At 42.7% G+C, this 26,278-nt stretch overlaps 1 protein-coding gene and 1 non-coding gene across 2 annotated transcripts; both read right to left on the reverse strand.

Annotated features, from left to right (window-relative positions):
- Positions 1-2,272: 2,272 nt before the first annotated feature.
- On the reverse strand, positions 2,273-25,239 carry alp3 (alkaline phosphatase 3). The gene is made up of 11 exons (XM_029715647.1): positions 25,102-25,239; positions 9,501-9,617; positions 9,206-9,321; positions 8,732-8,906; positions 7,767-7,939; positions 6,603-6,743; positions 5,850-5,919; positions 5,402-5,536; positions 4,240-4,431; positions 2,945-3,061; positions 2,273-2,586 (listed from the first exon to the last, which is right to left on the reverse strand). Exons 1-11 carry the CDS (start codon positions 25,169-25,171, stop codon positions 2,273-2,275), a joined length of 1,620 nt encoding a protein of 539 aa, XP_029571507.1. The 5' UTR covers positions 25,172-25,239.
- trnag-gcc (transfer RNA glycine (anticodon GCC)) lies at positions 22,297-22,367 on the reverse strand. The gene has a single exon. It is a non-coding gene; the product is annotated as a tRNA-Gly (tRNA).
- Positions 25,240-26,278: the final 1,039 nt, after the last annotated feature.

A 26,278-nucleotide genomic window follows, 5' to 3' on the forward strand; every position in this document is an offset into this window, starting at 1 on the left:
AGACCTACGCAGCAGACAGACACACACTAAAAATAAAAGGTTGCTGAAGGAGCATTTAGGAGTTTTTGAAACTGTGGGGGAACCCCTAGAAGTTCTTCAGAGAACCCTTTAAAACCTCCATTAATGGTTCCACAAAGAATGTTTTTGTGTTCATATTTATTAGTAACAATCAGCAGCATCCCGGTGCACCGCGCAACATGCCTTCTCTCCACTCAGGTAACAATCAGCAAAAATAACAACAATAACACAATCTTTTAGTTGTCAGTGTTGATGTTAGAGGCAAAGCAGCAAAAAAAGGTATCCTCCAGTCCAATAGTCCTCTGGCATGTTGATGGCGTCTGTAGGTTATCCATAGCCAGAATGATTTTGCAGTGCATGGTGATCGAACAGGTGACTTTTGACAACGATTTTCATACCTTGTCCATAATGTAGATGCCTCTGGGATTTTCATTGAAGAGGCAAGGGAGGAGGAAGATGGCTGCTGTGACAGAGTCCTATAAGGTTTTAGAGAAACCATTCATTCAAATTATTTGTAGATGATACATGTGATCTGCATAACATTGAGACAAACCAATACCAACGATATATACTTTGTGTGCCTCCTGGTCAGTACACCTGCAGACACATGCAAATAAGTGAGCCAGCCATTAAGTAATCTGCACCCAACGCAGATTTAACATATTCTTACATATTCTTACCTCTTTGTTGATTCCTATAATTGAATTGGCCATTTTCAGAATTTCTAAAAAGGGAGAAAGTGTGACATGACACAGCTATTTGCATAAATATGAAAGATCGATGGTATCATCATAAAGGAGAAACCTTATCTTACATTTAGGAGATCTTTACATGTTTCAGTTAAGTGCCTGCACCTGCTGTCTTATCAAATTCAAATAAAACTGTTTAAGGTGGTCAGTTAGGTTCCTGAAAGAACCCCCAATAACTAAAGAGGTTCCTCGATTAACCCCACCTCTGGGGTTCTTGGAAGAACCTTTTGTGGCAATATTTCAGTGCCAAGAACCCTAAGGTTCTTCAGGGAACTTTGAGGACATTAGAAGGACCCTTGTTGAACCCCTCATTGTTTTAATGTAGAAGCTCATTGTGTTTTTTCTCCTCTATACCCCTTTCATCGTCCTTTGATACCTATTGTCCTAACCTGTCCAATACCATACACCCACCAGTGCGCAATCTGTCTCGATTTCGCAAACATTTCAAATTTGCAGCACCGAATATCACACACAACATGCCGCAAGCTGCTTTCTTTGTGTTTCTAGCGGCACCAAAAGGCGGTATTGGGTAAACAACACCTGAGTGGAGAGAAGGCAATGTGCGCGGTGCACCGGAATGATTGCTGCTTGAAGCCAGAGGCACAGATAGATTGCTTAGGCTAGATTTGCAATCAATTAATAGCTCAAGGAACCAACTGACTATTGTAATAAGCTCAGTGAATTGGCAAGGCTTGGTTGAGATAGCAGGTGGAATCATTACACTAGGAAAGGAATGGCGTATAGACTTCACAAAAAACACACAAGTAAGTCCGACAGAATATTTCCATTGTGGTCCTCTTATTTGCTCGACAAGTAGCCTATGCAAATGGTGGATTATACATTACACATAAGTACAACGCAATAGTTTGAAGGGTGTCTACAACACAAGGAATGACCTGATGCTTGTACAAGAAGAGAGAAAATTGGGTGCAAGGAGGGTCCCGGGTCACTCGTAATACCCAAGCTGCAACACCTGTACACATAATTACAATGATCTGTCATTATGGGACAGAAATATGTGATCTTAAATATGTTGCATTATTAATTATTAATGGGCTGCTGTCAGTAATGTCATCAACACTTGCAGGCCTCGATCCTCAGATATTAGAATGGGAGATCAACGGCTTTTGGCCCGCCAGGAGGGACTAGTCATTCCCCAATCCTAATCCTTCTATGGTTTCCTCACACTGATAAGTAGGCCTATAGCAGTTTTTATCTGACAAACCAATGTGTTATTCTTGACTCAGAGCTGAAATGAAGACAAAGTTGGCAGAATGGTTATCTTCTAGTCCATATACTGGTTATAGAAACAAATATATTATTTATTTAATATAAACATATACAAATTAGGAGTATTGTCATCATTTACATAATTTGACAAAATAATTTTGTACAGAGCACTTTTTTGTTGAAGAGGAGGTAGCAAAACAAATGGACCTCTTTCATTCTGCCTTCATTCTCCTCTTTCTCCTCCCTCCCTCTTCTCACCACCTCCACACGGACTCTCAGTGCAGCACGGCAGCCAGTAGGGCAGTAACCAGAGAGATGGAGGATACCTGGGATGGTGCACTGTTCCTGTCATCATCAGTAGTAGTGACGAGGATCCTCTGGGTATTGGTGTGTTGAGGTCTACTTTCACAGTGCCTGAGGTCCCGTCCCACACAGCCAGCGTAGGCCATGGCGTGGGCCAGGTAACTCTGCTCCTGGACCCCGTGGAAGAGGTGTGCCATGGGGCCGCGGGCCAGCACTGCCACATCTTCCCCACCATGGGTCTCAGTGTCCAGGGGCACCGCAGACAGCTGCACGTAGTCCTTCTCGACTCTGACCAAGGTGAATAAATATTGAAATATGACTGGAGAGATAAATATTCTGCAGGAGTGATATTTATCAAGAAGGCCACAGGTGAAGGGAGGAGAGTACAGAGAGGAAAGCTACAGGTGAAGGGAGGAGAGTACAGAGAGGAAAGCTACAGGTGAAGGGAGGAGAGTACAGAGAGGAAAGCTACAGGTGAAGGGAGGAGAGTACTAGAGAGGAAAGCTACAGGTGAAGGGAGGAGAGTACAGAGAGGAAAGCTACAGGTGAAGGGAGGAGAGTACAGAGAGGAAGCTACAGGTTGAAGGGAGGAGAGTACAGAGAGGAACGCTTTACAAGAACAGAACATAGTTTTGGTTTCTTACGTGTATCCACATTACGGATGTCAGGGCGCTTGTTGTCTACGACTTTGTATCCAGGGCCGTTTCCGTACATCAGAGTTGTGTAAGGCAGCATATCCTTCCCATACAGAGGAGATTTTCCTGTGAGAGAGACACACAGCCGGATGAATCACAATGTAAAGGTCTTACACACACACACACACACACACACACACACACACACACACACACAGTAAGAGAGGAGGAGCGTGTCCCAAGGGAGCTAGGGTTCGAGCAGGTTGTCTCCAGACAGATGAGATATTAGACTTTCCAGCCCCTACTGATGAACTGCTCAGTGTTTCACTACTGCATTAATCACCAAGACCTGGGAGGCTGGACCAGTGGGGGGCCACAGGGAGAGAGAGAGAGAGAGAGAGAGAGAGAGTGATGGATGGAGGGAGAGAGGGCTGAACAATGGGGAGCCACAGAGAGAGAGGGAGAGGCAGAGGGAGGGAGGAGAGGAGAGGGAGGGAGGCCTGAACGCTGGAGAGTCTCATAGAAGGAGCGATAGAGGGAGAGAGGCAGAAAGGGGAGGGAAAGAGGCAGAGAAGGGAGGGAGAGAGGGGCAGAGAAGGGAGGGAGAGAGGGGCAGAGAGGAGAGGGAGAGAGAGACAGAGAGGAGAGGGAGAGAGAGGCAGAGAGGGGAGGGAGAGAAAGGCAGAGAGGGGAGGGAGAGAGAGGTAGAGAGGGGAGGTAGAGAGAGGAAGAGAGGGGAGGTAGAGAGAGGCAGAGAGGGGAGGGAGGGAGAGGCAGAGAGGGGAGGTTAGGGAGTGATCTAAGCTGTTTGTTTTCCTCTGTAATTGCAGGGGAGAGGAAATGTCAAAGTGCCAGTAGCGTCTCCCAGACGGAGGCTGAGGCCGTCTAGTGGAGCACACCACCACCTCCTCTGATGTCATCACAGCTGTGAGGAGTGACACCTTGGGGAAGGGGGGTGCAGAGCAGGAAGGTGGGGGGAGAGGAGGCAGAATGAGGACGTCCTGTCCACAGAGGGGTGTGTGTGTAAAGGGGGGAGAGATTCTTACTGCTTCACTACATAAGAGCATTACTAACTAATGCAACATGACTATTGGTAGTTTCATCAATTCAGCATGACCTGACCCAAACTTCTAATCATGGAACCAGCAAAAAAAAGTTGACCAAACATTCCTTTAACTATATAAACACTGTAGTGAAAAATCCCTATAATCACAATGATTACTAAAATAACCAACTCTAACTGTATGGGGAAAACATAAACCATAATCCATACAGAAAGTTGTTTCTGTGAGGTCGTTGCGTACCCAGAATGCTTTGCCCTCTAAAGGGGTATCCATTGAAGGTGAAGGCGTGGGAGTGGTCAGCTGTCACCAGGGTGAGAGTCTCCTCCTCATTGGTCAGCTCCAGGCCCTTGGCGACAGCATTGTCAAAGGCAACCGTCTCGTGCAACGCCATGGAGGCTCTGCTGGCATGGTGGCCCTGGTCGATACGTCCACCTGACACACATACAGGGAAAGAGACGGATGAAGTTACCCATAAACACTGATCTAAGCTCAGTATTTTGGTGTCATCTTTAATGATTTAAGGTTAAGATCGGGGGAAGGTAAACTGAACCTAGGTCTGTGTATAAAAGGGACAAGGAACCACTGGCTCCTGGTATTCAAATAAAAAGAACACTAATAACATTGGAGTAATGTTGAAATAAAGTTGAAATGACACTACTACAAGTGTTACTTAGCCAAGTAAAACCAACCTAGCTGCTGTTCTCTTATCAATGCAGTCAGAGAGGTGGAGAGGAGTGGGGCTAATATGTTGGGTTCCCAGGGAGCAGGAGGAGAGGGTACGGTGCACCATATGCCCAGCTCTATTTAAAGCCTGCTGCGATGTGTTATTTAAAACCCATTGTTGAAGATGCAAGACGCTCAACAGCACAATCAGGTCCAAGGGTGGTGCCTCAGATTGAAGGTAGGATGGATGAGGGCCTGGGCCCAAGAGCCACCGCTGTGGATCAGTAGTGTCCCGTATTAGGCCCCGCACCTCTCTGAGGGGTTGGGTTAAATGCGAAAGACACATTTCAGTTGAAGGCATTTAGTTGTACAACTGACGAGGTATCCCCCCCTTTTCAACATAATGCTCCCCCTCATCACACTGCGGAAAACACATGCAGGTACTACTGCAGTCTGCAGATACATGTAGTGTACTGCAGTCCCTAACCATCTTGCTGAGAGACACGCATCAGAACAGCAACTAACCAACCTCTGTATTGCCTCAGGATCCAGAAATACGGGTACACACACTTTGAAACCAATGCATGTTGGTGTTCAGTTATATAAGCAAGTGGTGTGATTATTCGATCAATAGATTGTATTTTAACAACAACCGTGCATCTATGTTAAGGAGGAACTTGTTGAGATTGGGTTGATGGATGGATTCATTGACTGACAGCTTGGTTAACCCTTTGCTCACCTTCTACCAGGAGGAAAAATCCCTTGGGGTTTTTGCTGAGGATGCGAATGGCCTTTTCTGTGGTCTCAGCGATGGAAGGGTCCATGGTGGGGTCTCTCTCCACGTCGAAGCGCAGGTCTCCAGGCTCAAACAGGGCTGCAGAGAACAGGGTTGATCAGGTAAGAAAAGAAGGTTGTAGAACAGGAAGAGTGTACTCAATGCGCTTCAGCCCGTGTAAATGTGTGATAAAATGGGTCAGTATCAGCTTAGTCAATATTCACAATACATATATGTAGCCTAAGGAACAGGTAAGGCAGGATGAGGAACTCTATTCCAAAGTGAAAGAACCAAGGACACCCCAGTGTCTATTGATATACAGTAAGAATCAGCAGTAATGTTTGCTGTGACCTTCAAATACTCAGCTTTCCAGAATACACAGAAGATTGACCAGAATACTACAATCATTTACCCATAAGGTAGTCAGTGGTGTCAGGGTCCACAGCGTCAAAGTCAGTCCTGTTCCACACATAACGAGCCACCTGTCTCACAGACAGACAGACAGACAGACAGACAGACAGACAGACAGACAGACAGAAAGAAAGAAAGAAAGAAAGAAAAGAAAGAAAGAAAGAAAGAGAGACAGACAGACAGACAGACAGACAGACAGACAGACAGACAGACAGACAGACAGAAAGAAAGACAGAAAGAAAGAAAGAAAGAAAGAAAGAAAGAAAGAGAGAAAGAAAGAAAGAAAGAGAGAAAGAAAGAAAGAAAGAGAGAAAGAAAGAAAGAAAGAAAGAAAGAGAGAAAGAAAGAAAGAAAGAAAGAAAGAAAGAAAGAAACAGACAGACAGACAGACAGACAGACAGACAGACAGACAGACAGACAGACAGACAGACAGACAGACAGACAGACAGACAGACAGACAGACAGACAGACAGACAGACAGACAGACAGACAGACAGACAGACAGACAGAAAGACAGAAAGAAAGAAAGAAAGAAAGAAAGAAAGAAAGAAAGAGAGAGAAAGAAAGAAAGAAAGAAAGAAAGAGAGAAAGAAAGAAAGAAAGAAAGAGAGAAAGAAAGAAAGAAAGAAAGAGAGAAAGAGAGAAAGAAAGAAAGAGAGAGGGGCAGTCTGAATACACGTCTTTGGGCAATTTTGTTTCTGAATGTAACCAATGTTGTGTGTCAATTTTTTGTTCCATAGTTTTCTCTCTCTACCTTTCCGACTTTCATCTTCTGCCAGTCAGAGATGAGATGGCGTCCGTCCTGTCTCTTGCCACTGGAGGCCAGGTCTCGGGGGTACTCTGGGTCCCAGGTGCCCTTAGGGGTCATGTACTTCCTCCCCCCGCCGATGATCACCTGGAGACGGACACATCATTCATGTTCATGGTCAGGGTTGGTATTGAATAACAATAACAACTGAGGCAATCAGCTTGCCCTCAACCAGATTCACCACAGACTTGACCTTCAGACTTGACCTTCAGATTTCAGACCTAATGACATTCTCTTTAGTCATAGTCTCAGGCTGGCCTTCATCAATGACTACTGAATAACAATAAATCTCTGGGTCAATAGAGAAACAGAGTTCATGAATAACAATAACTCTCTGGGTCAATAGAGGTGCTGAGAGGTCATGAATAACAATAACTCTCTGGGTCAATAGAGAAACAGAGGTCCATGAATAACAATAACTCTCTGGGTCAATAGAGGAGCTGAGAGGTCATGAATAACAATAACTCTCTGGGTCAATAGAGAAACAGAGGTCATGAATAACAATAACTCTCTGGGTCAATAGAGAAACAGAGGTCCATGAATAACAATAACTCTCTGGGTCAATAGAGGAGCTGAGAGGTCATGAATAACAATAACTCTCTGGGTCAATAGAGAAACAGAGTTCATGAATAACAATAACTCTCTGGGTCAATAGAGGAGCTGAGATGTCATGAATAACAATAACTCTCTGGGTCAATAGAGAAACAGAGGTCCATGAATAACAATAACTCTCTGGGTCAATAGAGGAGCTGAGATGTCATGAATAACAATAACTCTCTGGGTCAATAGAGAAACAGTGGCCATGAATAACAATAACTCTCTGGGTCAATAGAGAAACAGAGTTCATGAATAACAATAAATCTCTGGGTCAATAGAGAAACAGAGGACATGAATAACAATAACTCTCTGGGTCAATAGAGAAACAGAGGTCATGAATAACAATAACTCTCTGGGTCAATAGAGAAACAGAGGTCATGAATAACAATAACTCTCTAAGTCAATAGAGAAACAGAGGCCATGAATAACAATAACTCTCTGGGTCAATAGAGAAACAGAGTTCATGAATAACAATAACTCTGATGGGTCAACAGAGGGGTTTTGGCTGCTCACATCAATGTCAGTGTTGTTTAGGAGCTGAGAGGCAATGTCTGTGCATCCTTCTTTCTTGGCAGAGGCGGGCATGTCTGCATCGCTGTACCACTTCCTGCTGGCACTGTGGGCATAGGTTGTGGCAGGAGTTGCATGCTGGACCCGCGTTGTCGTGACGATGCCAACGGATTTACCTAGGAGGGAATGAGGGAGGGAAGGAGGAAGAGTGTGAGGTGAGGAAGAGTGAGAGGTAAGGAAAAAAGGAGGGTGGGAGAGGAGGAAGTCAGAAAGGAAGGAGGGAGGGAGAGGGTCAGGGGAAGGTTTTCCGTCAAACCTTGTCCACTATCAAAATAATCCCCCTTGGTTTGAATACTTACTGTATATATAATGTGTGATATAGCCATGTGGCTGTGTTTTTGTGTCAGATATCACATTATACGGCATTGAAATTTGAATATTTACAAGTAATTCATAGCAGGTAATTCATCAGTTTTACTGCTGCTGGAAGCACTTTCTATATTGTGCTCTCTATCAAACACACGGTTGCTTTTATTCTCTCTCTCTGAAGGGACATCAGCCTCCTGTGTAAGGGTCAGGGCTGTGGAGCTGGGAGTTATGAAATATCTATTGTTGGTGATAAGGGAACATGATAACAGTCAAGGTAACATTCTCCTGCCTCCATCAGCAGCTCAGTATTACACCAGGCCACAACACTTGATCACCAAAGAAACCAGAGGGCCCAGACTCCAGCCAACCAGCTACTGGTGGTCCTTATGGACTCAACTGAACATCTAGCCAACTGTTATCTCTCTTGTGTTTATTAGTGTTTTGTATCGGTATCTAACACCCACCTGATTATATAACATGTCCAGGAAAAACTCTGGACCCTAGTTATCGTCTGTAAGGTTTTCCTGGTAAGTCAACTGGATCAGGACAAACTCGGGGCCCTAGTGACGTGGGAAGTTGGACAGAGATATGGTTCCTACCAGCATCTTTGGCCCACTTGAGAATAGAGGTGACCTCGTTGCCCTTCTGGGTCTTGCAGATTCCATTGCGTGCGGCAGCGTTCACCCCGACCGTGTTCAGGTTGGTCTTAACACCACACAGGTAGGCTGTGGCTGTGGATGAACTGTCAGGGATCTGGAAGTCAACACTGTACGTCTGCACACAGACAGACAGTACATGCAGACATTAAGGGATAGAAAGGAATACACATGAATAAACTACACACCTGCATCTGGACATCAAACATCAATGCATAAGTACACATTGCACATATGTACGCATGAGCTTGCACCTCATACATACATCATTATACACATCAATACACAACAGACAATCTCTTCCTCTGAAAGAGGTAGCCATGGTTGCAGCTGCACATCAAACAAAGTGTAATCTCTGTGGGTATCTCTATGCATGTTAATGTATGTATTTGAAGCTTTGTTTGTTTGTTTGTGTACCTTGAGGAGGCCCGCATGGGGGAAAGTATCCATGGTCATCACTGTCTCCTCTCCAGACTGGTTGTGCATCTGGCCCTTGAGGATTCGAGCTGCTGTGATGGTGGTAATGCCCATACCTTGGGGGGAATGGCACAGAGAAATAGGTCACACTGGGGTTGAACTGGACTGTAACTGGTGAATTAGAATAGGCTGGAAAAGGAGGTTTCGAATGAGTTTCACTCATTGTATTTGTTATGTAAGATTTGGGTACGTTTAATACACCACTGTGAGGTTTGGATGGTGATTGGTCACTCACCGTCACCCAGGAAGAGCATGATGTTTTTGGCCACATTGGTGTTCAACTTCATGTTCAGCGCCGCCTGCAAAGCCTTGGCACCCTGGGCTCTCCAGAACTCTGGGTTCTCCTCCTCAACTGGGCCAGACACATACTTCTCAAAAACATACGTATCTAAAACACTAATAAAAACATACGTATCTAAAACACACTTATCTGAACTCCTCTAGCTCTCAAAACTTACACAGAGCAAACATTTCAGGAATATAAAAATGTTTTAACTTCTGTAATATTTGATATAATCTACTTTGAGAGAGTGTATGTGTGTGAGAGAGAGATCAGAGGGGATAGAGATAAACACTATGAACTGGTCTTTGGTCAGGCTCCATGAGACATGTAGTGACGACTATCATACTTCACTTGCCTGGTCTTTTATCTCCTTCAGCTAAAGATACTGTAGATAGGAGGTAACAGTAACATACTGTAGATAGGAGGCTACAGTAACATACTGTAGATAGGAGGCTACAGTAACATACTGTAGATAGGAGGCAACAGTAACATACTGTAGATAGGAGGCTACAGTAACATACTGTAGATAGGAGGCAACAGTAACATACTGTAGATAGGAGGCTACAGTAACATACTGTAGATAGGAGGCTACAGTAACATACTGTAGATAGGAGGCAACAGTAACATACTGTAGATAGGAGGCTACAGTAACATACTGTAGATAGGAGGCTACAGTAACATACTGTAGATAGGAGGTAACAGTAACATACTGTAGATAGGAGGCTACAGTAACATACTGTAGATAGGAGGCTACAGTAACATACTGTAGATAGGAGGCTACAGTAACATACTGTAGATAGGAGGCTACAGTAACATACTGTAGATAGGAGGCTACAGTAACATACTGTAGATAGGAGGCTACAGTAACATACTGTAGATAGGAGGCTACAGTAACATACTGTAGATAGGAGGCTACAGTAACATACTGTAGATAGGAGGCTACAGTAACATACTGTAGATAGGAGGCTACAGTAACATACTATAGATAGGAGGCTACTGTAACATACTATAGATAGGAGGCTACTGTAACATACTGTAGATAGAAAGCTACAGTAACATACTATAGATAGGAGGCAACAGTAACATACTGTAGATAGGAGGCTACTGTAACATACTGTAGATAGGAGGCTACTGTAACATACTGTAGATAGGAGGCTACAGTAACATACTGTAGATAGGAGGCTACCGTAACATACTGTAGATAGGAGGCTACAGTAACATACTGTAGATAGGAGGCTACAGTAACATACTGTAGATAGGAGGCTACCACAACATACTGTAGATAGAAGGCTACAGTAACATACTGTAGACAGGAAGCTACAGTAACATACTGTAGATAGGAGGCAACAGTAACATACTGTAGATAGGAGGCTACAGTAACCTACTGTAGATAGGAGGCTAGAGCAACATATTGTAGACAGGCTACAGTAACATACTGTATATAGGAGGCTACAGTAACATACTGTAGATAGAAGGCTACCATAACATACTGTAGATAGGAGGCTACAGTAACATACTGTAGGTAGGAGGCTACAGTAACATACTGTAGATAGGAGTTGTGGTGGCTAATTTCTGCATTACCAAATGAGGAGAGTTAAACTTCACCCACCAGTCAGAGTTATACTTAAACTACATCTACAAGTACGAAGAAAAAAAAAAATGTATGAAATGAAAATGAAATGTATTTATTCACTACTGTAAGTCGCTCTGGATAAGAGCGTCTGCTAAATGACTAAAATGTAAAAAAATGTAATGTAAGCTTTGCAATAACACTTGACTTTCAATGATGCACCATTGAAAGTGACAACACAAAAGTACAAAGATCTTTATAGCCAAGATACACCCTTCTCAACGTACATGACGAACAACAGATACATAGAATGGGTCACAAGGTTACGTTTTGTATGAAAGATATCTATAAAACATAGCAGACAGTAACTGCTGTATCAACAGTTTTCATTGTATAGACCAGTGTCTGGTCCTCCTACTCCAAACTGGAACTGTCTCTCCCTGGTACGATATAGAACAGAACCATTAGCTCATGTTCTCTGGAATGCTCTTCAGGCTTTATTACACAAAGACATCGTAAATCTCCTCTGTCAGTGCTATCTCATAGAGGCCCATCCTCAGTAAAACACACACAATAGTTAACAGAATACTCTATTCTGTCTAATAAAACAACCATTATAATACAATACAAGCATTATAAGATAATCTTGCAATTTTCCACGACATCTCCCCCATTTTGAGAATCTTCTCAACTTAAAAGAAAATTACAAGATTTAAGAACATTCTTTCACATAGAAAATACATATTTTCTACATAAACCAAAAATCACAAAACAATAACTCATTGCATGGGGTTCCTTCACATGACCAGCTTCCACAACACTAACTCAGCCTCATTCAAACCCCCAACACATTTTCTAAGCACTCTTGCAATTTGTCTGGGAAGGTTATGATACACAGTCACCTGCACGAACCCACGAAGAAAAACTAAAAATGCATACAGTTTATGAGATTCAAAGCTATATTTTCCATAAACAGTGAAAAGCACATAATTAATGCATAATGCAGTGCATGCAACAATGGAGTTTAATAAAATAAGCTTTAGTTATCTATCACACTCCAATGGATCAGCATAGTATGTTGGAAATGACAATTTCCATCCCATAAAAAAAATGAGCATATCTTGTTGGACAAATCCAGGTAGTGACTCCTAGTTAAAATAAAATGTATCCCTTTGGTGCCTAATGAACATGACCCAAGACAAGCATCATGATTCCACTATTTATAAGGCACTGCCTATTGATCAAATAGATTGGGATCAATTTCACTCTCCAGATCAGAGTTCACCCATGGCATTCACCATGGCATGCTTATAATAGCGTCAACATCTTTAGTTCATAACAATCAAAACAATCAATCCCTAATACATTAATTGCTTCACTCATATAGATATTAACATACTCAACTCAATCCTTCAGTTTTAAAAATCATTCAATTTCCAAATAAAATCATAATTAGAACCCAGTTAATTATGCAACCAAAATTTTAAAATGACATCGCTCACTGATTCAAATTGGTCCTATCACTTAAAGTAAAAACTCAATTTAAACACACATCAACATTGGCAGAATGTACATTTATATTAACATCCAGTATAATTATCCCATAATTCTACTATTAACCTTTTTATCACGATTATAATACAGATCAGTAGCTCAATTTACTATAATTCTACGTGGTGTAGACCTCTACAATCAACCTGATACCCCAAAAGTCTAAACCGTTTTGGGCACAGTTGACCAACCCCCTCCTCCAGGCACTGATTCTTCTGGCGTCCTTTTCGTTCTTCTTCAGATAGCTTTACATTTCAAAGTGGACGGCCCATGATAATGTCCCAATTTCAATGTCTCACCTTTACCACCCATTATGTCTTGTCCATTCGTCAACCAGTATAACAGCAACATAAGAGAAGTTTAGAACAGATCTCTCCCCATCCTCACTCCACGTGGACTCCTCTCACACTCCTGAGAAAAACATGAGAGAAAAGCAGTTGATAGCTTAGATCGGATACTGTACACCGATTTCTGGCTTGGCTCCTTTCTCTCGGTAGAAGTGGTGCGGACAGGGCCGTATTCAACGCCTTTGTCACTCTTCTTCAGCCAGTTAGAGGGGGTTTTGAGGTACACACACTGTTCGGTCCAATTATCTCTATCATGCATTAAGATACCGTCTGATGTCACTTTTCATGATAAACTCGAAAGAACAGATCAGAACAGTTTAGTTCAGTTCATTAACAACACATTCTATTGAAATGATTCTTTCAAATTGGCTTATACTTCCCATCACACTGTCAACTCCATCGCAGAGCCACAAAATCAGGAAGTTAGACCTATAACCCATCGGGAATAGAACAGAACAAACACAACAATACACTCCTTCACATATCACTCAAGGTGTGTAAACTTCAATCCAAAACCTCAAAGGACTGAATCCCCCCCCATTTTTAACACATACCTCTCCATGAGAGTAATGTATAAAAAAAAACACTACTACTGGTCAAAAGATAAAATTTCAAATAACATAATCAAATTAAAATCACTAATCTGAAAAACTCCACAAAGAAAAATTATTGAATCCCATTTAGTCATAGGAAAATAGACTTAAAGCAGCCTACCCTTAGTTAAAGGCAATGCCCTCTATCGCAAATGTAGGAAATTTCTCAATGTAAGGAATCAGTGAAATTCAATTACAGGCATTTAATAAAATGTTGTTTGAGACGTGTTCTCCCATGTCTCCTTTAACATACATACTTTAGGTAACTTCCATCCGTCCTGGAAGAAAGAATCCTACTCAAACACATCAGATAATACAATGTTTAATTAAGTAAAATCAACACCTAAAATCAACAATAAACAGTTAACAAACCCATAACCCCTTTCCAGCAATCTAATCATTTCAACCTGTTGCATAAATGTAGTAAAAACAAACCTGTCGTTTAACAAATCTAAAATCTTTAAAAGTTGGTGCTGTCTCAGCGTAAAGAGTCAAAATGAACTTTTTTCCACTCATATCTACAATGTTTTCATTCCCCAAAGGTCAATACTGTTCAGCTCGTACATGAATGATCTTCCTTCTGTCTGTACAGGGTCTGAAGTTCCAATGTATGCAGATGATACAGTGATAAATGCATGCAAATAACAAACAACAAGCTACACAAGAACTCACTACTGTAATGGTTCAGATGACAAAGTTGCTCAGGGACTGTTTGCGTCTCAATAAAAAAACACAGTCAGCATGTTCCTCACAAAGAAAACAACTGTTGCCCCTGAGACAGATGTCTATGTATCAGGCGAAAAGCTCCAGGTGGTATCTGATTTTAAGTACCATGGCATCATACTTGATTCCAACCTCTCTTTTAAAAAGCAAATGAAAAAGATAACTCAAATAACCAAATTCAACCTAGCTAATTTCCAAAACTTCTGAAATTGTTTGACTACAGAGGTAACAAAACTATACTTCAAATCTATGATACTCCCCCACTTAACATACTACTTTACTAGTTGGGCCCAAGCTTGCTGTACAACATTAAAACCCATTCAGTCTGTCTGCAAACAGGCTCTCAAAGTGCTTGATAGGAAGCCCAATAGCTATAGAAAGCATAAACTCCTGCCCTCCACTCAGTACTTTTGTGAAACAGAAAACCCAAACCTTATGGCAGCAGATCCACAAGGTCCGCCATGAGAGATGACTGTATAGTTCCCTTAAGGAAAAGCACCTTTAGTCAATCTGTTTTCAGTGTGAGAGCTTCCCATGTCTGGAATACCCTGCCATTAGACACACACACACACACAACTGTGATTCATTTGCACTGTCCCTGTAAAAATAAAAATAAAGTCAAACTGCAATCCACTTTAATGACCTGACATTGTTCCACGTAATGGAAACAGATTATAATGTTAGAATACATTAACTTCCTGCTCAAATTCACTGGTGTTACCTAAACAATAAACCAAGCAACAATGATCAGAATACATTATCACAAAATGTTTCCTTATTCACACCTGAATCCCTTACAGCCAAATATAGCCCAGCGCGCACAACCAACTTACCTTACCATTAGGCAAAAATATAACCCCTACTCAAGTAACGTTCTGCCTTACCTCTATCGTAAGATTAAAACCAAACGTTACAACTTTCTCTTCTCTTTCGGCTTAACACTTATGAAATGTCCAAGACTTTAAAAATAACATGTAAAGCGCCAAATTTATAAAATACATCAGTCAATCTATAAGAATAAAAACACATTTCGGTGGGCACAACTCTATCACAGTTACCTTATTTATTTATTTCACCTTTATTTAACCAGGTAGGCAAGTTGAGAACAAGTTCTCATTTACAACTGCGACCTGGCCAAGATAAAGCAAAGCAGTTCGACACATACAACAACACAGAGTTACACATGGAATAAACAAACATACAGTCAATAATGCAGTAGAAAAATAAGTCTATATACCATGTGAGCAAATGAGGTGAGATAAGGGAGGTAAAGGCAAAAAAAGGCCATGGTGGCGAAGTAAATACAATATAGCAATTAAACCACTGGAATGGTAGATTTGACAGTAGATGAGTGTGCAAAGTAGAAATACTGGGGTGCAAAGGAGCAAAATAAATAAATAAAGTAGGGGAAGAGGGAGTTGTTTGGGCTATTTATAGATGGGCTATGTACAGGTGCAGTGATCTGTGAGCTGCTCTGACAGCTGGTGCTTAAAGCTAGTGAGGGAGATAAGTGTTTCCAGTTTCAGAGATTTTTGTAGTTCGTTCCAGTCATTGGCAGCAGAGAACTGGAAGGAGAGGTGGCCAAAGGAGGAATTGGCTTTGGGGGTGACAAGTGAAATATACCTGCTGGAACGCGTGCTACGGGTGGGTGCAGCTATGGTGACCAGCGAGCAGAGATAAGGCGGGACTTTACCTAACAGGGTCTTGTAGATGACCTGGAGCCAGTGGGTTTGGCGACGAGTATGAAGTGAGGGCCAGCCAACGAGAGCGTACAGGTCACAGTGGTGGGTAGTATATGGGGCTTTGGTGACAAAACGGATGGCACTGTGATAGACTGCATCCAATTTGTTGAGTAGGGTGTTGGAGGCTATTTTGTAAATGACATCGCCAAAGTCGAGGATCGGTAAGATGGTCAGTTTTACGAGGGTATGTTTGGCAGCATGAGTGAAGGATGCTTTGTTGCAAAATAGGAAGCCAATTCTAGGTCTAACTATGGATTGGAGATGTTTTATGTGAGTCTGGAAGGAGAGTTTACAGTCTAACCAGACACCTAGGTATTTGTAGTTGTCCACATATTCTAAGTCAGAACCGTCCAGAGTAGTGATGCTGGATGGGCGGGCAGGTGCAGGCAGCGATCGGTTGAAGAGCATGCATTCAGTTTTACTTGTATTTAAGAGCAGTTGGAGGCCACGGAAGGAGAGTTGTATGGCATTGAAGCTCGTCTGGAGGGTTGTTAACACAGTGTCCAAAGCAGGGCCAGAAGTATACAGAATGGTGTCATCTGCGTAGAGGTGGATCAGAGACTCACCAGCAGCAAGAGTGACATCGTTGATATATACAGAGAAGAGAGTCGGCCCAAGAATTGAACCCTGTGGCACCCCCATAGAGACTGCCAGAGGCCCGGACAACAGGCCCTCAGATTTGACACACTGAACTCTGTCGGAGAAGTAGTTGGTGAACCAGTCGAGGCAATCATTTGAGAAACCAAGGCTGTTGTGTCTGCCGATGAGGATGTGCTGATTGACAGAGTCGAAAGCCTTGTCCAGGTCAATGAATACGGCTGCACAGTACTGTTTCTTATCGAAGGCAGTTAAGATATCGTTTAGGACCTTGAGCGTGGCTGAGGTGCACCCATGACCAGCTCGGAAACCAGATTGCATAGTGGAGAAGGTACGGTGGGATTCGAAATGGTCGGTGATCTGTTTGTTAACTTGGCTTTCGAAGACCTTAGAAAGGCAGGGTAGGATAGATATAGGTCTGTAGCAGTTTGGGTCAAGAGTGTCCCCCCCCTTTGAAGAGGGGGATGACCGCAGCTGCTTTCCAATCTTTGGGAATCTCAGACGACACAAAAGAGAGGTTGAACAGGCTAGTAATAGGGGTTGCAACAATTTCGGCAGATCATTTTAGAAAGGGTCCAGATTGTCTAGCCCGGCTGATTTGTGGGGGTCCAGATATTGCAGCTCTTTCAGAACATCAGCTGACTGGATTTGGGAGAAGGAGAAATGGGGAAGGCTTGGGCGAGTTGCTGTGGGGGGTGCAGTGCTGTTGACCGGGGTAGGGGTGGCCAGGTGGAAAGCATGGCCAGCCGTAGTAAAATGCTTATTGAAATTCTCAATTATAGTGGATTTATCGGTGGTGACAGAGTTTGCTATCCTCAGTGCAGTGGGCAGCTGGGAGGAGGTGCGCTTATTCTCCATGGACTATACAATGTCCCAGAACTTTTTTGAGTTTGTGTTGCAGGAAGCAAATTTCTGGTTGAAAAAGCTAGCCTTGGCTTTTCTAATTGCCTGTGGTATATTGGTTTCTAACTTCCCTAAAAAGTTGTATTTCACGGGGGCTGTTCGATGCTAATGCAGAACACCACAGGATGTTTTTGTGTTGGTTAAGGGCAGTCAGGTCTGGAGAGAACCAAGGGCTATATCTGTTCCTGGTTCAAAATTTCTTGAATGGGGCATGCTTATTTAAGATTGTGAGGAAGGCATTTAAAAAAAATAACCAGGCATCCTCTACTGACGGGATGAGGTCGATATCCTTCCAGGATACCCGGGCCAGGTCGATTAGAAAGGCCTGCTCACTGAAGTGTTTCAGGGAGCGTTTGATAGTGATGAGTGGAGGTCGTTTGACAGCTGACCCATTACGGATGCAGGCAATGAGGCAGTGATCGCTGAGATCTTGGTTGAAAACAGCAGAGGTGGATTTAGAGGGCAAGTTGGTTAGGATGATATCTATGAGGGTGCCCGTGTTTATGGCATTGGGGTTGTACCTGGTAGGTTCATTGATAATTTGTGTGAGATTGAGGGCATCAAGCTTAGATTGTAGGATGGCCGGGGTGTTAAGTAGGTGACACAGTTTAGGTCACCTAGCAGCACGAGCTCTGAAGATATATGGGGGGCAATCAGTTCACATATGGTATCCAGAGCACAGCTGGGGTCAGAGGGTGGTCTGTAGCAGGCGGCAACGGTGAGAGACTTGTTTTTGGAGAGGTGGATTTTTAAAAGTAGAAGTTCAAATTGCTTGGGTGCAGACCTGGATAGTAGGACAGAACTCTGCAGGCTATCTCTGTAGTAGATTGCAACACTGCCCCCTTTGGCCGTTGTATCTTGTCTGAAAATGTTGTAGTTAGGGATGGAGATTTCAGAGTTATTGGTGGTTTTCCTAAGCCAGGATTCAGACACGGATAATATTTCCGGGTTGGCAGAGTGTGCTAAAGCAGTGAATAAAAAAAACTTAGGGAGGAGGCTTCTAATGTTAACATGCATGAAACCAAGGCTTTTACGATTACAGAAGTCATCAAAAGAGAGCGCCTGGGGAATATGAGTGGAGCTAGTGTGGTGGCTAATTTCTGCATTACCAAATGAGAAGAGTTACAAACACACCAGTCCGGGTTAAACTACATCTTTATTACTTAAGATACTTTTGCAAAAGTACTTGACCCCCAATAATGCACTCTCTCGAATGAACCATTGAATGAGGTAGTTACACAATGGCTACAGAGATCTTTTATAGCAACGATACACCCCCTTCAACCTACATTGACAAACCACAGATACTTAGTAACAGTTCACAAAGGTTAAGTTTTGTATGACAGATATCCATAAAACACAGCAGACAGTAACTGCTATGTCAACCTGGTTCATTGAATAGCCCAGTATTTGTTCTCCTTAGAACCGTCCCTCCCTGGTACGGTATAGAACAAAAACACAATTTCATCCAATGGCATATATCAATTGTCAACTCTAGATACTCCCATCTCAAGCAAACCCCCTCTTGACCCTACTCCTGGACAGGCTCACTGGGGAGTGAGCCTCTAGGCCATATATTATCACAGGATAAGTGCGAGATCTAAGAGAGGACACACAAGGGTCCATTTACTGCCATAATCCTCCCCACAATAAAGAAAAGGAGGGAGTGACTTGCTCACAGACATTGTGGAGACAAGTCATTGGTTCCCCATTAATCACGCCATCCCTTCACATGGTTTAAGAATAAGTAAAGACACATTCCCATGACGACAAATCTGACCTCTCCCCTCTCTGGGCCCCAAGTGTCTGAGCCCCAGCTAAGGGAGACGTGCAACTGAAAAGACACCAGAGTCCAATGGACACTTTCTAATGACAAGTACACTGTGTTAACAACCCTCCAGACGAGCTTCAATGCCATTCAACTCTCCTTCCGTGGTCTCCAACTGCTCCTAAACACAAGTAAAACTAAATGCATGCTCTTCAACCGATCGCTGCCTGCACCTGCCCGCCCATCCAGCATAACTTCTCTGGACGGTTCTAACTTAGAATTTGTGGACAACTACAAATACCTAGGTGTCTGGTTAGACTGTAAACTCTCCTTCCAGACTCACATCAATCATCTCCAATCCAAAGTGAAATCTAGAATTGGCTTCCTATTTCGCAACAAAGCATCCTTCACTCATGCTGCCAAACATACCCTCGTAAAACTGACCATCCTACCAATCCTCGACTTCGGCGATGTCATTTACAAAATAGCCTCCAATACCCTACTCAACAAGCTGGATGCAGTCTATCACAGTGCCATCCGTTTTGTCACCAAAGCCCCATATACAACCCACCACTGCGACCTGTATGCTCTCGTTGGCTGGCCTTCACTTCATAATCGTCGCCAAACACATTGGCTCCAGGTCATCTACAAGACCCTGCTAGGTAAAGTCCCCCCTTATCTCCGCTCACTGGTCACCATAGCAGCACCCACCTGTAGCACGCGCTCCAGCAGGTATATCTCTCTGGTCACCCCTAAAGCCAACTCCTCCTTTGGTCGTCTCTCCTTCCAGTTCTCAGCTGCCAATGACTGGAACGAACTACAAAAATCTCTAAAACTGGAAACACTTATCTCCCTCACTAGCTTTAAGCACCAGCTGTCAGAGCAGCTCACAGATCTCTGCACCTGTACATAGCCCATCTTTAATTGAGCCCAAACTACTACCTTTTCCCCTACTGTATTTATTTATTTTATTTATTTTGCTCCTTTGCACCATATTATTTATATTTTAACTTTCAACTTTCTTCAAACTACAAATCTACCTTTCCAGTGTTTTTCTTGCCATACTTTATTTACTCTGCCACCATGGCATTTTTTTTGCCTTTACCTCCATTATCTCACATCATTTGCTCACATTGTATATAGTCTTATTTTTTTCTACTGCATCATTGATTGTATGTTGTTTTACTCCATGTGTAACTCTGTGTTTTTGTATGTTGTCAAACTGCTTTGCTTTATCTTGGCCAGGTCGCAATTGTAAATGAGAACTTGTTCTCAACTTGCCTACCTGGTTAAATAAAGGTGAAATAAATAAAAATAAATAAAATAAGCATATTATACTAATAAAACATCTTAATTATCCATGTTACTCAACTAATTCTGATTCGTCCACGACACTAGGCACTGCAGGGCCTGGATTCACCTCTACATCGCCAGAGGAACAGAGGAGGAGTAGGTTAAGTAAAAGGAGCAGGTTTCTGGGGGCGATAAAATAGATTCAAATCAAATCAAATGTATTTATATAGCCCTTCTTACATCAGCTGATATCTCAAAGTGCTGTACAGAAACACAGCCTAAAACCCCAAACAGCAAGCAATGCAGGTGTAGAAGCACGGTGGCTAGGAAAAACTCCCTAGAAAGGCCAAAACCTAGGAAGAAACCTAGAGAGGAACCAGGCTATGAGGGGTGGCCAGTCCTCTTCTGGCTGTGCCGGGTGGAGATTATAACAGCACATGGCCTAGATGTTCAAATGTTCATAAATGACCAGCATGGTCAAATAATAATAATCATAGTAGTTGTCGAGGGTGCAACAAGTCAAGTCAACAAGTCAAGGTATAGTGTACAGACAAAGGTATGGTAGGATGTGAATACAGTGGAGGTAAACCTAGGCATTGAGTGATGATGAGAGAGATATTGTCTCTAGAAACATCATTGAAACCAGGTGATGTCATCGCATGTGTGGGTGGTGGAACTGAAAGGTTGGATAAGGTATAATGAGCAGGGCTAGATGCTCTACAGTGAACTAAGCCAATAAACACTAACCAGAACAGAAATGGACACAGCATATTGACATTAAGGAGAGGCATGCTTAGCCGAGTGATCATAAGGGTCCAGTGAGTAGTGAGGTTGGTTGGGGTCACGGCGATTCAGACAGCTAGCCGAGCCATGGGTAGCAAGCTAGCAGAAGATGGAGGTCTGTTTTTAGCCACCCCGTGCGTTTCCGTCGGTAGATTAGTGGGTTCCGTGTGGTAGAGGGGACCAATCCAATTGTCGAAATAGTTCTAGTTATAGTGGCCCAAGAAGATTGTTCAATAGACCTGTTCAGATAGCAGCCGATATGCTCAAGACAGCTAACGATTAGCGGGCCGCAGTTAGCAGATGGGCGTTCAGGTTAGTTCAGGTTCAAATGGGCGTTCAGGTTCAGGTTGCGATGGAGGGGCCAGTTGAATAACTCCCTCGGGCAGATAACGTCGGTAGTCCAGTCGTGAAGGCCCGGTGGGGCTCCGCATCGGCAGTAAAACGGGTCCGGATAGGTGATTGTAGCCCAGGAGTGGCTGATGGAACTCTTCAGTTGGCTAGCTCCAATAATTGGTGTTTGCTCTGGAATCGACGTTAGCCAATAGTCACTTGGATAGCAGCTAGTTAGCTGCAAGATCCAGGAGTAAATGTCCAGAGCTTGCGGTAGAAATTCGGGGATATGGAGAGAAAATAGGTCCGGTATGCTCTGGTCTGAGTCGCGTTGTACAAAACTGGCGATAGCTTTACGAGGTGAATAATACTTTAGAAAAAAAACTCTCCACTATTTATGTTGAATGAATTAGTCTCTTAATTTAATACTAAACAAGCTATTAAAACGTTTAGTTTATATCTTAAACAAACACTAGCGACCGTATCTTTCCAGGCAAAACATACTAACAGTTGAATTACAATCAGAAACCCAGATTTGAATCAATTGGTGCATTGGCCGGGAAACGAACCCAGGCCTCCCGTATGGCAGGCGAGAATTCTACCACTGAACCACCAATGCTATTTAAATGACTAAGACTCCCACGCAAATACACCGACTTTACAATTGTCTGTAATGGTAAAATTAGGCACGTACTACCGAGACAATTCCCAGAAAATAGCCCTAATTTAAAGGTCCAAGCGTTACTCCGGCGATGATTCTCACATGCCAAATGAATAGATTAGCAGTCAAAGAGTAAAATCGACATTCATTGACTAGGAAACAGATCTTGCGCCTTTTAATAAAAGTAGATTATGTTTTCTCATGCAACGCATTTCAATTACTTTACTACATAACATTAATCACGCAATGATAATTAGTTTGATGGATACCCTAGGCTTTGTACGACATTATAAATTACATCGAGATTCCATCTTAATTCGCTCTAACTTTATGAAAAAAGTTTATTCAATAAATCCAGCAACTCCACTCATACTGGGAAGAAAAAATAAAACATTTTCAGACCTTAAGGGCAGTTTTATTTCAAATGTTGTACCCAGACGGAGATAATCCAATAAGAATTTTCTAGTTTCATTGTTAAGGTAAATTAACCAAAAGTGGACACACTCCAATCAGTTTCTAGAACACAATTGCCCAGATTGTTTTAGACAGCTTAATAGTGCTTAAAACATACTCTTTATCAAATTATCCATTAAAGATACCAACTCAAAACCTAAGTACGTCTACGAATGGATGGTTTAAATTGTATGTAATTATATTCTCAGCATTACTTTATCAAATCTCTAGTAATCGATTATACACACATACAATTGATCATATTTTCATATATTCACAGAATCCATATAAAACATTAGAAATTCTTAGGTACTCACACAGAACTTTAAGGATCACCCACAAAAGATTGGTCAGATGCTCACACAGAACTGGTCAGATGTCCACACAGAACATCAGAACATAAGTGAAAGGTTACCCACACAGAGTCAACCGACCCCGCTCACACAGAACGCTCCTACAAAGATTACCTAGTGGTCCCAAAACAAAATACTCACACAGAGTAACCCAGGGCATACCTGGCTAGCACATTTAAAATAATTGGAATTCACCACCTCTGAGGGTCACTTAGACAGTCACACAGACACTTTCAGAACGAGGTCCTTATTCCAATAGGGCTTCACCAAGTACCATGTTTCACACAGAACACAGTCACCCTGGCCCCTCACCCCCACAACCCGCACCAATCCCCACTGTGATCAATTCAGTGTCAGGACGGCTCTAGGTCGCCCGCAACCGACCAGTGGCAGAGTATCTTTGAGTCCGCAAACTCTCAGATTACTCTCCTCTGACTCGGCCCAGCTTACGCCTCCAAGGTGCCCCCCTAACAAAGGAATACACACTCAGAGCTCACCTAACAGAGGCTTTTCTAAAAACTTGACTTCAAGTGTGTTTTGCTCACCTCTTTCTTTAAAAAAAAAACTAAGTTCGAGATGTGGTATCCACTCGGCTCGCTGCCTCTCAGATCAAAGCTGGGTCCATCTGCTTCGTTCCCGAAGTGTGGTTTCCTGGAGATTCCACGTTTGAGGGATCCTGCGTGCACGATTTGCACGCAGGTGGTAACCAAGTGAAGATTCACATCCCATCCTCGTCGCCAAATGTGGTGGCTAATTTCTGCATTACCAAATTAGGAGAGTTAAACTTCACACACCAGTCAGAGTTATACTTAAACTACATCTTTAATGATAAGAGCTTTGCAATAACACTTGACTTACGATGATGCGCCATTGAAAAGTGACAACACAAAAGTACAAAAATCTTTTATAGCCAAGATACGCCCTTCTCAACGTACATGACGAACAACAGATACATAGAATGGTCACAAGGTTAAGATTTGTATGTAAGATATCTATAAAACATAGCAGACAGCAACTGCTGTGTCAACAGTTTTCATTGTATAGACCAGTGTCTGGTCCTCCTACTCCAAACTGGAACTGTCTCTCCCTGGTACGATATAGAACAGAACCATTAGCTCATGTTCTCTGGAATGCTCTTCAGGCTTTATTACCCAAAGACGTCGTAAATCTCCTCTGTCAGTGCTATCTCATAGAGGCCCATCCTCAGTAAAACACACACAATAGTTAACAGAATACTATATTCTGTCGAATAAAACAACCATTATAATACAATACAAGCGTTATAACATAATCTTGCAATTTTCTACGACAGAGTTTACAGTAACATACTGTAGATAGGAGGCTACAGTAACATACTGTAGATAGGAGGCTACAGTAACATACTGTAGATAGAAGGCTACAGTAATATACTATAGATAGGAGACTACTGTAACATACTGTAGATAGAAGGCTACCGTAATATACTATCGATAGGAGGTTACAGACAGGGCTTCAATTACATATTGTCATGGGTTTCAATTAGGACTGCAGATAGTAGTTGTTTCGTACTTTGATGTTTTGGCAGATTAGGAGAACTTGTTTAACGAGGTGAGAGAGAAGAGAGACAGAGGGAATTAAGAGTTTAGAAGTTTAAGACAAGTGAGAGGAGATCAAGCAGAGGGAAGAGTAAGAGAAGAGTGAGATCAGGTGAGAGAGAGAGTATGATGATGGAGTGAGAGGAGATTAGAACCCTAGAAACCAATGAAAATAGTGAATATAATTACAAACACAACTCAGAAGAAAGTAATAGTGATTGTCTAGAAGTAAGTCGATGAGAAGAGCAGGAGATGAGCTAAGTCAGGTCAGGTGACCATCCAGAGTAAATGTGTGTCTGGCAGGTCTTTTACCTTTGACGGTGGTTGAACCCAAAACCCCCAGCAGACACAGGGCCACGATGGACCATTTCTGAGTTTCCATGATGATGTCTAAAGAGGACAGTTATTCTGATCATCCCTCAGCGCAACAGAAGAATATATCCTAGCCCTCCCCGGCCATAAATCATTTGTAATGGGATGTCATAAAACTGACTGATAGTGACCATAGGCCACACACCATTTAGTATCTTTGTGATCTCCCCACTGATTCTGGCCAAACCGTGGTTGGCACCTTCAGCAAACAAGAAGATATCAAACGTGGTGACTGACAACCAACACCAATGTGGTGACTGACAATCATACCAACACCAATATGGTGACTGACAACCATACCAACACCGGTGTGCTCTCACAAGCAGACACATGAAGTGCAAGTAATTAAGAAAGCAATGACACACACGCCACGTTTTTCTCTGTGATTTCATGGCCTTTACACTAGAAAGACTGAACTCAAGTACCTTTGACATCAGGTATTCAAACAGCTGTAGAGAGTCTAACAGATTAAAACACCTACTCAGACATTATTAGAGCCAACAGCTCTGAATCATTGCTTTTGTTTATGACTTTATTGATTAATAGACTAGCAGTTGATTAAAGGCACAGGGAGTGTGTGGGGACAGAGCTTCCACTAAACACACTGTAAACACTGACCTCGGATCTGATAATACAATCGGGAACACACACACTAAATGAGTAGATCATTAATAACACAGTAGACAGGGGGATAAAGGATGACCTACGTTATAGAGTCCAATGGGACTGGACTGCATGGATGAACGGCTCTTGTCTGGGGGACAGCTGCCAAACACACACACACACCAGTTAATCACGTATGCATATAAATACGGCAACTTATTTATGAACAGATTTTTACATATACTCCCATCACACATTCTCACTACACAGACTTTCAACATAACACGTCTTAACACTCAAATCACACACATTCATGAACCTACACGCAGAGACAAGCAGCCCCAAACACTGTACTGTGAGTAGTGATAACAGCTGTGGTGAGGGTGAAGCCAGGGTGTGTTGGCGCTGTGTTATTGCGGGGGGGGATTTACAGAAAGTGGCATGTGGGCCCAGGCAGGAGGCATGTGCCATCACGTGGGCAATGTAAGTTAGGTGTTATCTTTAGTGCCTGTGA

Source organism: Salmo trutta, chromosome 26, assembly GCF_901001165.1.
Source record: "Salmo trutta chromosome 26, fSalTru1.1, whole genome shotgun sequence".
Lineage (NCBI taxonomy): Eukaryota > Metazoa > Chordata > Actinopteri > Salmoniformes > Salmonidae > Salmo > Salmo trutta.